This window comes from Cygnus olor, chromosome 1, assembly GCF_009769625.2.
Source record: "Cygnus olor isolate bCygOlo1 chromosome 1, bCygOlo1.pri.v2, whole genome shotgun sequence".
Taxonomy (NCBI): Eukaryota; Metazoa; Chordata; class Aves; order Anseriformes; family Anatidae; genus Cygnus; species Cygnus olor.
In genome coordinates, this window is record NC_049169.1 from 16,709,229 (window position 1) to 16,726,164 (window position 16,936).

General features: G+C 40.5%; 1 protein-coding gene across 8 annotated transcripts in view; it reads left to right on the forward strand.

The window, feature by feature from the left end:
- The window catches only part of GRAMD4 (GRAM domain containing 4), a 79,355-nt gene that overhangs the window by 47,192 nt on the left and 15,227 nt on the right, over nucleotides 1-16,936 (forward strand). For all 8 annotated transcript variants that reach the window (XM_040544726.1, XM_040544729.1, XM_040544728.1 and 5 more), the window contains exons 4-11: nucleotides 441-561; nucleotides 8,500-8,561; nucleotides 10,745-10,877; nucleotides 11,380-11,405; nucleotides 13,432-13,523; nucleotides 14,808-14,899; nucleotides 15,877-15,925; nucleotides 16,764-16,835. In XM_040544726.1, coding sequence (XP_040400660.1) covers nucleotides 441-561; nucleotides 8,500-8,561; nucleotides 10,745-10,877; nucleotides 11,380-11,405; nucleotides 13,432-13,523; nucleotides 14,808-14,899; nucleotides 15,877-15,925; nucleotides 16,764-16,835 — 647 coding nt within the window. The remainder of the gene's footprint in view (nucleotides 1-440; nucleotides 562-8,499; nucleotides 8,562-10,744; nucleotides 10,878-11,379; nucleotides 11,406-13,431; nucleotides 13,524-14,807; nucleotides 14,900-15,876; nucleotides 15,926-16,763; nucleotides 16,836-16,936) is intronic.

Consider the following 16,936-nt stretch of genomic DNA (forward strand, 5'->3'; position numbering starts at 1 on the left):
TTGCATAGCATCGTATGACTTTATGAGTGTATGTATATTTTTTTTCCTACCCATACATGTTAGGGGTGTGGGGGAGACACAACATATTTAGCAGTAAACAACCTTTCCTGATGATTATTTCTATGGGGAATGAAGGGTATGTGAAGTTGTATTTAGATAAAGGTAGATTACACAGACTTACCATCTATAAAAGAAAACTTTAAAGTTGTTAAGTTGTTTTTCTTGTTTTACCAATTCAAAATTAACATTTTGTACATGATACACGTGTGTGCTTTTTGCAAAGTCTTTCTAACTCTTGATTACTTTTTTTTTTTTTTTATGGTGGACATATTCACTGTAACACAAATGGAAAAAACAAGCAAAGAAAAATACCTAATTTGTCATAATTAGGTTTTAATTTTCTTCAATATAACTGAATCTTCTTCTCCCCTAATTGATAGAGGAGGAACTCAGGAAGCTGAGAGAAGAAACAAACGCTGAAACATTAAGGCAAGAGCTGGAAAAGGAACGACAGAGGAGACTAGAACTAGAACAAAAAGTCAATGAAGTACTTAAAGCAAGGTAAGAGAAATGTCTTCACTCTATAGCTAAAAGCCACTTGAGGGCTCAGACTCTCTTAATGAGGAGTTTTGATGAAAACATCCGTTTCCAGCCTGGGCTCTCTTAAAATAAATGAGTAGCTCTCACAGAGAGAAGCTGTCTGTGCTTTCATGTAAAAGTACATCTTGTACACACAAGTACTCCCATATTACTTGACCACACATACTGCCATAGCTACAGAGGTGTCCTGAGAGCTGTCTGGTTGAGATATTCTTCATATCGCTGTCTTTGATGCCCTTTCTCTTGGATCTTACCTACCTGGAGATATCAGTGTGCACTGTGTGCTGCTGAATGCCAGAGCCTGTGCCAGGACATTGCATATGCTTTGCCTCTTCAAACATTGTCATCTCCAGACTGCTCAGCCTGTATCACTCCTCTTCTAACAACAGCAAGGACATCTCAGTACCACACCACAGACCTAAATGTGTGGAAGTCACTGAAATTTGAGCCTTCCTTGCCACTGCATTGGCAAGCGGATATGTGCCTCCCCATAATCCAATAATCCCCAAAACCCCTCAGCTTTGAGGATATCCTCTGTGGTACTGCTAAGCATCACGTTTGATGATGTCTCTCCTTAGTCTGCCTTACAGTACGGACTTCAGATCTTAGAACCACAGCAGCTGTTTGGTGGCCTTGTTGGTCTAAACCCACTTGCATATGTAGTTGCCTGCATTATCTTCCTCAGCAGTAGCTAAGGTTACTTGGCTGAGCAGTAGGAGTTGTGGTTCAGCATCGACTACTGTCAACACTAAATAGTGCAGGCTGATTTAGTAATCATGTGCAGTAAACATTGTCAGTTATTTAGAGGCAGTGAGCAAGGAAAAAAAAAAAGGGTAAAACTTTTTGCTTGGATATGAGGTTTCTGAATGTTATATGAAGTCTTCCCAGCCTGCTACTTCTGTACTCATTCTGAGCATAAAAATGCTTTTCCTGGTTAGGTCAGCAGTCCATATCCCTTGGTATTCTCTTGCAAGGACATGGGAGCTGTTTATGGGGAACATGTGAGCCCAGTTGCTTTCAGTGATCTATTTACCTCCTACTCCTCTAACATCCATGAATGCTGTGTGAGGGGTATTAGAAGGTACATCACCGCCTTTTTACATGCAACTCTGTTTGCAGACCTGTTATCCATGGATTTGTTTAGTTCCCTTTTTAACATGCCAGTGCTGTCTACCACAGGAAGCTAAGGAGGCGATACGTTACAGAAGTTCACTGTTGATTACAAAAAAGCAATTGTATGTTTTTTTTTTTTTTTTTTTTTTAAACAGATTTCCTAGTAGTTTCAAGAAATACCCTAGAGTTACAGAATTGTGAGATTAGGTGAACAACTGTTCAGCATTCAGCTTATGTACCTCCTTTGATCTCTCACTCTTCTCCTCTGCAGACTATAGAGTTCCAGCTTTTCTGGTGTCTTCTTAAGAGTACTCTATTCCTTTCATCGCTTCGGTTACCATTCTTTAACTCTTTTGTCTTAAGGTGAAGAGACTGAGTTCATGTAGTATTCAAAGTGTGGGTTCACCAAGGCTATACAGCAGTTGAATTAGGCCCTCCCTCTTACTCTCAGAACCCAGGACAGCGTTAGACTTTTTGGTCTGATGTATTTTGTCTGACTATATTGACAGTCTTCCAAAATCGCTGGTTCCATGGAAGATTGGTCCATGTATAGTCTTGACCTGAGCTGCTAAGCTGTGTGCTTTGAAGGGGCTCTTCAAGGTCCTTACGGAGGAGTCTGTTCCCAAGCCAGGCTGTGATCTTGCACTTGGAAGGCGATCTGCATAGCTCTGTTTTCTGGGGAGTTTTTTTCTGACATTTTACAGTTGCTCTTAGAGCTGGAAATTGTGAGTGCATTTTTATCTCCTGTGCTGGTTGGCCTGGCTGCATACTCATGTAATTTCCAGTTTGTGTCTAGACTGATGTTCCTTTGTTTGAGTCGACTACTGGGGGCAGTGGAAGAGGAACAAACTTGGTCCTGTTCCCACGCTGAGAATATCTGCTTGCTCTGTAGCAGCAGTACAAAGCAATGACTGGTCCTTTCTTCTATTGGTGTATAAAACTGATGCTTCAGGACTCCTCCTTGTCTCTGACTTGCTCCCTTGAAGGTGTTTGAGATGCAAGTTCCACAGGCTTGTAGTTGAGCACAGTACAGGTCATACTATCAACTCTGGCCCTTAGGCTTTCTCCTGAAAGCAGGTACACCTGGGTTCTAGGTCACACCCATCACAGAAGGGTGAAAATGATCCCATCGTTGCTGAGAGTCCTGGAGAAGGATGAGGACTGCCAGCACTTCCTCTACAAGAAGGTACCCAAACTGCAGCCTGCTGAGTCCCTCTTTACAGGGAGTAATGAGGATGGTCCAGGGTCTGATATGGCCCACTGTGGCTTGTGAGTATGTGTGTTTTACAGAGAAAAGAGTTTGGTCTTTGTTTATCAAACTTTTAGGCTTTCTTTTAGCTCTTTCAGTGTTTCTTCTTCAAGTGTCTACATCTGTGTCCTGTTGGGTTGTAGATAACCATAATCAGAGCAAATCTCTTGCAGGTGTACCACTATTAAACTAAGGTGGCATGACCTGTCCTCTCCAGTACTGTATTCCCATTTAGATATCCTAAGGGTGACATGAGCCCTTCTAGCTTGAGTTGCACTTTCAGCCAATTATCCATTTTATCCAAGTCTTTTTCTGACTAGTCTTGCTAATATTCTAACCTTTTTTGGACAGGCAGGTATATATAACAAAAATAAATAAATTCAAAGAGTTTCCCAGTTTATACTCAGAAGAAGAAAACTCAGGTTGCCTAGGCTTCTTCATAAATTGTGCTCTGTTGTGTGAAATTCTTTATCACTGCTTTTTATCTGTTTTCACTTTGCTATAGGCATTTTAAAATAGTTCTGTTAGCACTACAGGCAAGGTGTTGGTTGACACAATCAAGCACGTAATAGGCCAAACTTATGTTTACTAGAAACTTAATTTTATTGAGCAGCTTGACCCCAGAAAGTCATTATCTGTATTGAAGTCAACAAAACCAAATTTGCCTTGTGTCTCAGATATTTTTTCATATAATCTTTAAATAGATATGCATATAAAAATGTTTGCATGTATTCTGTTTTTGCTTACAGCATTGAACTGCAAATGAAAAGCAAAGCATGTTGTAGTGTAAAAAATATTTTAATTGTTGCTTTATTCGGAAGTATTTGTGAAGTAGATCAATACATGTAGCCATATAAATACATGCTGCAAAATGTGCAGCAAGGAGAAAACAATGAATTAACAGTGTAGGTTGTTTATTTTGTGTGTATAGAACATGGGCTTATTTAATTGAATTGCTTGCAGGGAGGAGTGGAAGAAAAGGATGCTTAGTGGGTTTGTTTGTCATGGTGTTCATTGTCTGTATGTCTGAGCATTCAAAAACGTGCCCTCAGTTAAAGTTTTCCATAGATGCTTTGGGACAGCCCAGCATTTGGTACAACAGCTGAAGCCGATGACGTTTTGTTAGTGGAACAATGCATAAATAATTTGGAATAGTCTGTGTGAGTAATACTTGTTTAGTGTAAATTGTAGGCTGCTGCTGCCTTATTTTACAAATTGTGAGCCAGCTCCATCACACAGTTTGAAAAAAAAACACTAAACAAAATGAAAAAAAGTATTGTAATAACACCTACCAACATGCTGTGGCTTGTACAAACCTTTTAGTAGTATCATTGTGAGCTATTTTTAAGGAAGAATAGACAGTGCTCCTGCACAAGCCGCTCTTCCTTCTGTACCACTTATTTTTGTTGACCCTTCCTGGCCTTTTGCTAAAAGGCATCATCTTCCACACACGCAATGCTTTGGGTATAGCTGACTTTGTCACTTGAGAAGATGCTTCAGATGGCAGTGGAGATTCCTCTGGAGCCTGGAGACATTCCCTGCTGGAAGGATACCTGTCAGGCTGGGACTCCGCACAGGTAGAAAGAAGTTGAGACCCAGGTCAAAAGTTTGGCTGCTGTGCTGCACTGGGATTGCTAACATACTTGATTGCTGACAAACCCAGTTGGCTGAACTGTGTGTGTCTTTATTTTTAACTTGGCAGCCTGTCACCAAATCTACTTGCGAAGTACCTCCTGTCAAGAGTGTTTTGTGTTTTTTTTACCTCTGGCCACAAACATTTAGATCTTGTACAACTTTGGGCTGATGACATTTCTTCTGAAAGCCTGTCTTTTGTTTCTGACACTACAAATGTAGGACATTAGCCATGTAAAACGTGGAATATCTGTGAGGACAACAAAGGCTTCTGATGCGTTCGGTGTATTTTAATAGGAGGGAGATGGAAAACACGTGAAAATATTTTAACTCAGTTTTGTGACAACTCCTCAGGTTAAGGAGCCACGTATACCTGAGTGAGTTGTGTTTAAACTAGGTTGTGAAAATACCTCCTTTAATACCTCCTGGTTTAATTTTTACATTTCTGAGGTTGGAATGTGCTCGTCCTGGAAGCATATATGCATCCATGAGCAGTAACAGTTACACAGATAAAACAGACTTGACTGGCTTCCACAAAAGCTGTCCAAAGAATGATGATGGGTTGCTTGTGAGCTCAGTACTTGGAGCTAGTCTGTAGGAAAATTGCTCTGAATATGGCTGAGAACAGCCCAATAGCTGTTGTGCAATGGGTCAGGTCTTCGCGTAACTGTTGGAGAGATTCTTTTGTTTCACATACTGTTCAGCTCACAGCTGTAGTCAAGGCTAAAGATGCACAAACCCAAAATATTTAGTGAAGATAAACGGCCAGCAGTTCAGTGTCAAGGCTCTCTTAACTTTTGGACCTACAAAAATAACACTTTGGCACCATTCTAGATGTTTCTCTGGGGCAGCATTGAGTGGGAGCCTCACTGATGTGTGCTTGTCATTTTTGAACATTATACTTGTACCAGTCTTGAATAGCTCTAACGTTTTGAGCCAGCAGTGTGCCCTGGTGGCCAAGAAGGGATCCTGGCGTGCATTAAAAGGAGCGTGGCCAGCAGGTCAAGGGAGGTGATCCTTCCCCTCTACTCTGCCCTGGTCAGGCCTCACCTGGAGTACTGTGTCCAGTTCTGGGCTCCCCGGCACAAAAAAAGACAGGGATCTCCTGGAGAGAGTCCAGCGGAGGGCCACAAAGATGATACGGGGCCTGGAGCATCTCCCCTATGAGGAAAGACTGAGAGACCTGGGCCTGTTCAGCCTGGAGAAAAGAAGACTGAGAGGGGATCTCATCAATGTGTATAAATACCTGAGGTGTGGGAGACAGAGGGATTTGGCCAACCTCTTTTCAGTGGTTTGTGGGGACAGGACAAGGGGTAACGGCCACAAGATGGAGCACAGGAAGTTCTGCACCAACATGCGAAAGAACTTCTTCACGGTGAGAGTGACGGAGCACTGGGACAGGCTGCCCAGGGAGGTTGTGGAGTCTCCTTCTCTGGAGACATTCAAGGCCCGTCTGGACGCTTACCTGGGCAGCCTGCTCTAGGGAACCTGCTTTGGCAGGGGGGTTGGACCCGATGATCTCTGGAGGTCCCTTCCAACCCCTACAGTTCTGTGATTCTGTGACTCTGGGGATGGTTTGTGTTTTCTAGCCTCCTGACTGATCTCTGGCATGAAGAGTGGTTCAGAAACTGTAGGAATGATAATTCCTGCCCTCTGTCAAAGGTCTTTCAGTAGTGGCTGGTTTGACCTGGTTTTAGGATTGGGCCCAGTGGGTGTGCAAGCCTAAAGAATGAATTCTGAGCTTCCTGGACCAGATCTGTCTGAGGTGGCTAATTATAACCTGATTCACAGGTGCAGTAATGAGCTATCATTAACCTGATGATTCGTAAAGGTCAGGTTCTTCGTGGGGAAAGAGTAACAGGCAGATGGCGGGTAAGACATTGCCAAAAAAAAAAAAAAAGAAACGAACAAGATTTAAAAAAAAAAAACACCGTGAGTGGCCAAGGCCAAACCCTCACGTGCCACTGAGGGAGCCCAGTAAGGTTGGTATTCAAGACTGCTTTTGGCTGAGATTTTTCTTGATTTTTTTCCAAGAAACGTAGGGAGTAATGACGCTGAGCTGCTTCTGAAAATATACCCCAGCGTGTGAAAGGAAGGCCCAGCCTGAAGGCTCCGACGGGTGGTGGCTGTGGGATCCCATCTTGGCTCTGTCACCAGAGCCGTTCAGGTGTGACATCCCCTCAGCGAGCTTGCACAATGGGAGCAGGTCGAGTAACTGCCTCCTGCCCGTGAATGACTACATCCTTTCTGCCAAAACGTGTCTTTAATGAGAGACGGTGGCAGTGACAGATTGTGACTAAAAATGTCCCACCTGTGTGGTGTAACCCTTTGATGTGCTGGAAGGAGTGTGATCCAGGAAGACAAGCCGCTGCTGTATAACAGTCTGTGCAAAGTTGACAGCAGAGAAGCCCAAATGAAAGTTTAGTTAGAAAAAAAGAAACTGATAGAATTCAGGTGGCTTTTGAAAAGGTTTGAAGAGTTGCTGCAAATACAGAAGCAACGTGGAAAAATCCTGCAGAGGAGTTGAAAACAGGTGAAAAGCAGAAGCCATAGAATGCGGCTACTCACCCTGATAGATGTCCAGTTATAGCTATAAATCAATAAATTATTTCTAAGTGTTCCTTTTAAAAATAAACTGGAATGTGGAAAGTTCATTAAATATGGGGAGTGCTAAGGGAGGAAGGGAGGCAATTAGTCCTGTGGTTTTTCCATCTTACTCGTTTGGAGTGCATGAATTCAGAATGGCCTTTTCCTTATGCAGACAATACAGTGAGATCTTTTCCTCATGTACTTCTTTGAGGAACAGAGAGATACCTATAAATCCACTTATATATTCTGTAATCAGCCCAGTGCAGTGGGATCCCTCCTCCTGCTCTCCATTTGCTGACCTGCGTCCCACTTGGTTCCCTTCATGAGGACTGAAAGATGAAGGGAATATTTGAAAGCACCTACATGGTTTGCTAAATAAGTGATATTGAAATTATGCAACTAGCACATTTTTAAGTTCAATTAGTAAACTTTTCCTTCATACAACTGTGTCAAGTAAACCTTGCTGCAGCTGGTGTTATGTTGTCAAAGCTGCCGCTTCATTAGAGAAATCTTGCTGTAGCATATCTTCATGGATGGCTCAAGGTTTTTGGACTGATGCCTAAAGTGTTATCAAGCCACTTTAGCAGTTGGAGGCTATGGATATTGCAAATGTAATTTGAAGCCTTGCACATGTGCAGAATGGCCAAGGCATTCGTATTTTCCATGATCTACTTACTTGTAATAAATGAGAGTATTGTTCTTAACCTGTTTGAAAGATGTGACCAGTGGTGCCTGGTTCTTGCCATGTATTTTTATCACATTGTTGTCTCTGGTTTTCACACTGTTATTTAAATTTTGCATTTTTTAAAAGATATTTTTATCTTGGGTTGGTATCTTTACACTTCAAGAGCTTACAACGTAACATTTGAACATAATTCTTGACATCTGCTCTTCTCACTGCGAAGATGAGTGGTGTTGATTGCAGTAACAGTGGCAGAATTCAGGGTTCATATATTAAACTGATTTTGTTCTAGCACTGTGATTATCAACTTGCAATATGGAATCCCTTTTCATTTATTACTGTGGGAAAAGTCAGGACTCTGAAGAGTTTTACTGGCAGGCATTGCAATGAATCTATGATGCAAAACCAGAAGTAATGCAAGAAAATTGATACTAAAATATTCAGTAGCTGGAAGATCAGACTGAGCTGTTGGTGACACAAAATGGCTAAAACGCACTTTGCCTTACATGATGGTCTTTGGATCCTCAGTGCAGCGTGCAGTGAATATTTTGAATCCCGCAATAAGGAGCAAACTTGGTTTTCTCTTAAAATTCTTAACTTGTAGCATTTCACGTTGTTTCTGTTTTCTTTGTAGAGCTGAAGAGGTGCCTGCAACACAGCAAGCTACAAAGCCACAGACACAAGCTAATGGAACAGGTAATCTTGGTCAAATCTGTACGAGCAGTTTGATGCAGTCAGATCTTTTTTTTCACCTCTTTCTTTTGAAGCTGTTCCAGAAAATCAAACGTTGCAGAAGAACTTCCTGGGTCCTGAAGCAGACTTCTGAAGAAGCCAAGTATGAAAGAGCATTTGAGCAGTTTCTTACCTCTGTATATGATTCTGCTTTTGCCCTTTGTGGATGATTTTGTATACCTGAGCAAGGAAACTATTTTATACTACAAGGCCTTCAGGAATGTAATGAACTGTTGTTGCCTGACTATTATTCTTGCACACCTAGCTCAGAGAACAGCTGTAATACATAGGAAAGATATCCTGTTTCATTCTCAACTGCAAAACCTCTTTTATGCCATTAATGGTAATACTTCTCTTTTCTAAAAGAAAAGACATTCTGTAGAGGGAATAAGCTTAAATGAGTTACTAAATTTTTTAAGACCTCCACATTTCTCAAGCTGCTGCTCATTATAAGTGGAATAGTATCTGAAAAAACTAAGGTAACAGACAGGTTCTCAATCTCAGAACACTTGAGTTTTCTTCCCACACCTCTTGATTAAGAGTACTGTGAGAAATCTCTCAATAATTTTCTCAGACAGGGTCTTCTGTGAAGCTAGTTTATTTGCAATTGCAATGGCGGGCATCTTGCAAGCAGGAGCACGCAGCAAAAGTATATCATAACCTTATATTCCCTATTACCTGACGCTTAATTCCCCCCCTGTTTCTTCATTGGTTGAGTACTACAGGTTCACAACCTACTTGACACTTCTACTATGCCATATATGTACAATTTTATTTGATGAATCTTTTTCTCCTTTTCCCCTTTTTTTCCCTTCTTCTCTTGTGACTAGAGGGCCTGTTATTTTTGTTTTTACTGTTTTCGCACTGCTCATCTTGTTTTTCTTAGCCATCCTCCTTATTTTGGAACAGTGGGATCTTCCACTGTCCCCTTATCTGCTTAACATTCCCCATGGTTGTGACTGCACAACCACTTTTGAATATAAAAGGTTAGTGGAATTTTTTACTGCAAAACCACAACTTTGATTCTTGCAGTACCAGTTAGACTTTTAAGTCTGTGGATTGAATGAAGTATTTAAAATTGTTCCTCATGTACTTCCATAACGTCAGTACTGTCTTTTTTGTGAACTACAGCTTGCCATTTTTATCTGTCATGCTGTAAGCTCAAAACTTTGTTCTCAGTACTACCTCAAGTATTATTAGCATGTGGGCAGCTACTTCATGTTCTTTATTTCAAATGTAAGCTTTTTCTCAGTTGTGAACTGGCATTGAAGTCCTTGGTTTTCTTAGTTCACTGTCACACATTAATATATATTTTATCCTGTTTTCCAAGGCCTGGTTGTTTTTTCTTACGCTTTTGTATGCTTTTTCTTACCCTTTCTGTATGCTTAGAAAGGGTAGTTTAGGCAGCCATAGTTGGCTGATCAGTCTTTCATGCCTCTGATTAATCATGTGTTAATTTTATGGAGTTCTGTACTAAGTTAGGTCCTAGTTGTGACCCATCTCTTTCTTACACTGTGTTATTGACCGTCCTTTCCAAAGAATAGTCTGTCTGTTGCTGCTAGAAAGTGATTTTCCAAGTTAGAGGTAACACCAGATGTTTGGTTTGCTCTCCCCTGCACTGCTTTGCCATATTCCAGATTTCCACTGAAACTCTTTCCTCTCCAGTTAGCATGGCTGTAAGGTGATTGTCCTGTTCTCTGCTCAGGAGGGTTTTGCTTTACGCTTACTTTTCTCTAGCAGCCCCTTCAGCACCATAGGAGTGCTGAGACTTAGGGCAGTCTTTTCTTTACAGGAACACAGGAGAACGTTTTTAGCATTTGCTAAAAAGTCGCACCTGTGTGGAGTGTTTAAGTAATTCTTGTACTTCCGTAATAAGATGCTCCCATGTGCTGTACTTACAGCAAAGCTCCTGCTGGAAGCAGGAATCACCTTTAGTCATCTTTTACAAGTATGGTATAATCGCTCTTTCTGTGAAACAGCAGAAATAGATTGCATAGTGAATTTCCATGAAAAGTGGTAGTGAAGGACAGAAATGCTGTTACAAAAATAGCATAAATTGCTGTGAAATATAGCGTATGGGAACAGATGCAGGTTTTGTGTGATGTTTTCATGTAATATCCTGATACATAGTGCTTCTTTTTTTGTAGATAAGCGTAGTCATACAGTATGTTCAAGACTCCAAAAGTGGTTTTGTGACAAATTTGGGGAGTATGTTGAGGACTTCAGATTTCAGCCAGAGGAAAATACAGTGGAAACAGAGGAGCCACTTAGTGCTAGAAGGTAAATCTCTAACATGATTGTCAGAAATTGTTGGCTTCTTTACAAGTTGCTGCTGCTGCTTTATTTTTTTTTTCTTTTAAAAACACAACACAAACTTTTATGTGGTTTGAGCAAGTGTTTCTATAAAAGGTAATGAAACTGAAGATACTGAGCTATCTCAAATGGTTTGTCAATACCTTGGCTGAAACATGAAATTTGAAGTCTGTCTGTGGTCTAAGGTAGAATAGAAGGTATTATTTGGCAGATTCTGTCATGTACTTCTCAAAAAGTGTGGCCAAAGGCTTAGTAAGGCTGGAGAGCTTTTACATTTCAGTTTTTGGCTTGATGCAAGATAGTCTATACTACCCACTAGAAACACTTCACAGCAGGCAAGAATGAAGCTCTATGCACAAACATTTAAGTTATGACTGTAAGCAGTTTTTCAGAGACCAAATGTGTATCAACTGCATTTTAATATAACTCACTAGTAGTCTATTTAACAAGCTAATTTTATTTTTTTCAGGTTGACTGAAAATATGAGAAGATTAAGTAAGTACTTAAAAATATTTTATTTTCTGCAAGTAAAAGTAGTTCTTAGTAACCCTGTTGGGAGGACTGCTGCATGCAAAATCTGATGTTCAGAAATATTTCTTCCAGTTCATAAGCAGAAGTGATTCTGAAATCCTGAATTATTGAGTACAAATCCTGAAATCCTGTATGTTTGGAGTACAAAGTAACTTAGAGGAGTAGTGGTAGGAACTTACCTTTAATCTTGAATTACAGAGTATCTCAGAACTAAAAATGCAGTGCTAATAAAAATGTGTGAACTTTAATGAGTGAGAACAGCCTATTTTTCCAGTGGCAAAAGTCACTGACCATAAGCTACGCCTGAGCTGCTTGTAGTTTGCTTGCTAAGCTTTTAGCTCATGCTTTCAAAGGGGGAGGGTTGGACCATGCAGACCCTGAGCGTGTCTTGCATTTCTTTCTCTTTGAGAGCTGATAACTTATTTTGGAAAGTGGAGGATGGGTGACTGCAGGTTAAACAAAGTAGTTTAACCTTCTGTGCAACAGAGAATTGCAATCCTGAAAAAAAAGGCTAATTTATGTCCTGAGGTTTTAAAGTATTGTAGGGAGGAGGCAAATACAGGTCTTTAATCTCTGTGTAATTTGAGTTTTGTTCTCTTCAGAATGAGCACCAGTATTAGAATAATTTCCTTTGGGAGAACACTTGTGACTTGTTCTCTGTGGTGGGTGCTCATTGCCTTTAGGAATAGCTTTAAAAAACAAACACTGAGCTTAAGCTTTGAGTAGTTCTTAACTACCACCAGGTGAGCCACAAAATCTACATCCCCGTTGTCCAAGAGTGCCTGACTGCCACCGAGACCTCTCAAGGGCCTTTCTGTCACCAGTGGCTCCAAGTGTTGACCTTCCCTGCAGGTTTGGTGTTGGTAGAGCAGAGCAGATGGAAAGAACTGCTGGAAGCAGTGCTCGAGTCAGTGGCCTCCTCTGGTGCCTTGAGCCTGCCCCTTCCACTTGCTTCATCCGCTGCTTTGTTTGTGTCACTGATGCTCAAGGAAGTCTCGCTGTTTAATCGCTTCCCATAGGGAATACATCAAGGCTAGCTGCATTTCAAGTCAAACAAACTAGGACAGCAAGTGGCAGGCTCTCTTGAGGAAAGCCTTTCAAAGTTGTGAGCTGTACTGCAAACAAGGGTGGGTACTACTGGGGCCCCCCCTGCAAGGGGAGTCTTCGCTCTTCTCAGCGGGAAAGGCAAAAATCAGCTTTGCTAGTAGAGTAAGCAAAGGTCGTCTTGCAAAAGCCCCTTCCTATTTTCCTGTGTTCCTAGCTAAGCAGTAAAAGGGGATATAGGAATAGAAAGTGTAAAGGACAAGTCTTTTTTAGGGAGCTCTTGCTGTTGCTAGCTGACTGTGTGCATCAGCATGTGGGAGAAATGCCTCTCCCTGCACAGATCTGTCACCCGGCAAGAGCAAAGGTCTGCAGAGGTGAGAGACAAACGCCCTCAGGCAGTGACGCCCTCTGTCTCCTGGCTTAGTAAGCAGCAAAGTGCGAACAGTTTAACTGCAGCCAAGAGATACCTAGCCTGGTTTGGAGTTGGCTTTTTTGGAGTAGCAGTGAATTGCTCCTTGGTGACCCGGAGTCCAGTCAGGCTAATTTACCTTGCTTTGCAGTAGGACAAGCTGACCTGTGCTGAGCTCTTTGGAAGTGGTATGAACAAAGCTCAGAACAGACTGCTGTTGGCATTCAACTTTTATAAAGATAATGCTATGCTTGATTTTTCTTATTTATTTATTTATTTGGTCTGTATTTAAGAGTCTAGACATAGCCTTTGTCTTGAATAAGACACTTAAATTTTTGGAAATGTATTACTCAACTAATTGTTCAGTTACGTTGATGGGTCTCTAAGTTTTCATTTTCCTTAATTTGGATAAGCCTTTTTACATTTACATGTCCTGAATATTCCTATTTTCTGATTTGATTGTTTACCATTTACAAGTGATTTAACACCATTGTCAGCTAATTCTAACAATTGTGCTTTTTTCTCCATTTTATTTAGAGAGAGGTGCCAAACCCGTTACTAATTTTGTGAAGAATCTTTCTGCCTTATCAGACTGGTATTCTATCTACACTTCTGCTATTGCCTTTATTGTAAGTTATTCAATTCCTCCAGGAGTAGTAAGAACTTTTAAAATGTATTATCTACTGAAATTCATTGAAAATACCATATATGAGTAGGGGTGTGCTACAGTTCAAGTCAAATCAAACAGTGAAATTACATTTAACACAAAATACCATGTAGTTGATGCTTTAATTGTATTTCAAAGCCATGCGGATTCTGATATGTTTTGTAACTGTTAAAATAACAGAACAATCAGGGCATTGTTCTCATGTTCCTTGCTTTCTGTCTCCCTGTCCTATAAATTGATGGTTTCTTCTGCATCTGCAAAATCTCTCCTTTTCTAGAGCTGAAATGCTGATAGAGGCTATATTTGATAGGAAGGATCTTCACCAGCAGTGCTCTTTTCCATTGATTAGGATCATAGTTAGTGATGAGAGACAAAGTGTCTTGATTTGAGTATCGCTTAATGTGCCAACAGGAGGTCTGTGAGCTAAATTTAAGTATTCGCATGAACTAAATTTAAGTATTCCCACAGGGCTATGTAAGGAAGTTTGCATACTGCTGTGATATAACTATTTAGTGGAGTTTCAATTTGTTAATTTTTTTTCTTCTACTTGTTAATTAAATGATCTAAATTCTTTGTGTCATGATATAGACACAATATTCAGATGCCAAAGAAAACTGTTAGCAGTAGTTTTAGTTAACTTTGTCAGGTTGAGCCTCTTAATGAAAAGGTGTGTGACGTTTTCACCACCATGATCCACCCCTGTAAGTTACAGAGCCTTATTGAATGCTACTTTGCACCACACAGTTGAGAGAATATTGAGAAGGAGCCTGTCCCACCATTGTTAAGTTGGTAAAGAATTTGGGATTTAATTGACCTGAAGTAATGCAGTGGGTTTGTCCTGTTGCCCTGTAAGGGTACAATTGTCATAACTCCTGCTCTTCTACTGTGCCGTTACTTCGGCTGCCTTAGATGAGGTTAGACCCTATCGTGTTCACGTGGCAGATTCACAGACTTGAAGGTTCATTCTTTTTTTCTACGCCATCATGTGATTGCAGCCTGGGAAATACTCAGTCTCTCAAGTGGCTGAGAACTATTTACGTGTTATCTCTGGAGATTTGGTTCAATCGTACAGTTTTAACTTAACATTCATGAATGCAGGGCTGTTGTCAGTCGTGGGGTGGCTAAAATCCATTAATGTTCATGATCTGAGTTGCGTGATTCTGTGGTACAGTGGGAAACAGTCTATGACTCACTGTACCCAAGTTTGTAATCCACATCTCTTGTTTTTCTTTTTCTCAATCTGCAGATTTACATGAATGCTGTATGGCATGGCTGGGCCATTCCTATGTTCTTATTTTTAGCAATTTTGAGGTTGTCCCTAAATTACCTCATAGCCAGGTATTTACTTAAATACTAGATCATTCTCTTGTAACACTTCGCTTGAAATCTGTTTTATTATTATTATTATTTATTGACTCATAACCTGTTATTTTTCCTAATGTTGTGAATTCAGCTTAACAAGGTAAAATTCAAACTGATTTCATTACTCAGTTCTATAATTTTTGACTACACTAAGGCATTATCTTTATTTTCTGTGACTTAGAATCATAAACTCATAGAATCATTGAGGTTGGAAAAGCCCTCCAAGATCACCTGGTCCAACCACCCCCTACCACCAATGTCACCCACTAAGCCCTGTCCCTAAGCACCACGTCCAACCTCTCCTTGAACACCCCCAGGGACGGTGACTCCACCACCTCCCTGGGCAACCCGTCCCAGTGCCTGACTGCTCGTTCTGAGAAGAAATGTCTCCTAATTTGACTTGGGTCATCATAAATGATGCTATGTGCTAGCAGACAAATCCTTCAACACTTAAAATTTCTAAAATAAAACTATTCAACAGTATTCAGAGTATCATAAGATCATAGAATGGCTTGGGTTGGAAGATACCTCAAGGATCACCTAGTTCCAACCCCCGCAGACCTTTTAGTGTGCATATTGTTAACTCATTTTCTGATTTCCTAATTGGCACTTACTATCTGACACTCCATTCTTTGAAAATTAATAGGAGCAAATAAACTCCTGAATAAGTTGATACAATTTTGTTCATATAAAAAAAAATCCTCTGTGCATTGACCTGATTCTATGCAATATCTACCTAGCTAATACCATTTAAAAATAATTTATATACATTTAAAGCTGTTTGTGGTTGAGTACTTGTGCTTTTGTTATGTGGTGGTTCATTTGATTTTTGTTTTCTTTTTAAACCGTAAGAGTTTATTGCAGAAAACTGCTTTTTAACCTCTTGCAAACAATCCATGTTGGCAGGTGGAGAAGAAATACTTGCTATCTTTAACTATTTCCGTAACTTCTAGGGGTTGGAGAATACAGTGGAGCATTGTGCCTGAAGTTTCTGAACCCGTGGTAAGTCTTTGATCAGTTTGTTCTGTACGCCTATGTTAAAAGCTGCACCTTCAAAACCTTCCCGTGTGTTTGTGTGGCTAGTTGAGGCAGGAAGGAATAGTAAGGTGTATGTAAAGACACTACAACTTCTTTTTCTCTCTCTTGCAATTTAGGAATCTTTACTAACAGCACTCTTACATTTGAGTGCTTCACCATAACATATTCTGCACTTGAATCACATTTCTGCAATAAATGTTAATGTAGCAGCTTGGGACACGTTAGATCCTGTGGGGTCTTCAAGAAGCCTTGCAGTCTCTTTCCTTAGCGACATTTTGAAGGTATTACTTATGTACCCTGCTATAAGCAGGGAGTTGGACTAGATGATCTACTATGGTCCCTTCCAACCTGAATTATCATCTGGCCTTGCTTCCAGGATAATGTTGTTACTTTTAAAAGGCCAATACTAGATTACTTTAAAATAAATAAATAAGAGTTGTGAAGCTTCTATAAAAATGACATTTCTGTGCTAGACCAGAAATAAGTCAGTTTAGGTCTATGGTGGAGACTGAAAGCCATTGTAACTGCATTGCTTCAAAGACTTGCTGTGTCTTTCGTAGTGTCATATTACTATATTTGCATATGTCACAGAGGAAAAGCATTCATAGCTAAAGATAACCATCAGTATGACATAATCAGTAGATTTAAAACAATGGGAGAAACTTGGTAGATTTAGAGATCATTTAAAGTGAGAATATTGTTGCCAAGAACGTGGAGGGGTCACGTTCTCATGAGGTGTTCTGTAAAATACCAGTTTCATCTGAGTTGAAAATTAATTGATCGTCTCTCTTTCTTCCCCAAGGAACCCCCGAAAGAGGACCTGACGGTATCTGAAAAGTTTCAGCTTGTTCTAGATGTGGCTCAGAAGGCTCAGGTACTGTGCTACTCTCACACCTCTCTTGCTGCTTCCCTAAAACAAGGAGGTTCATTCATTCTGAAGTGGTCAAAGCACTTCGTTACACAGTGTGTGAAAAC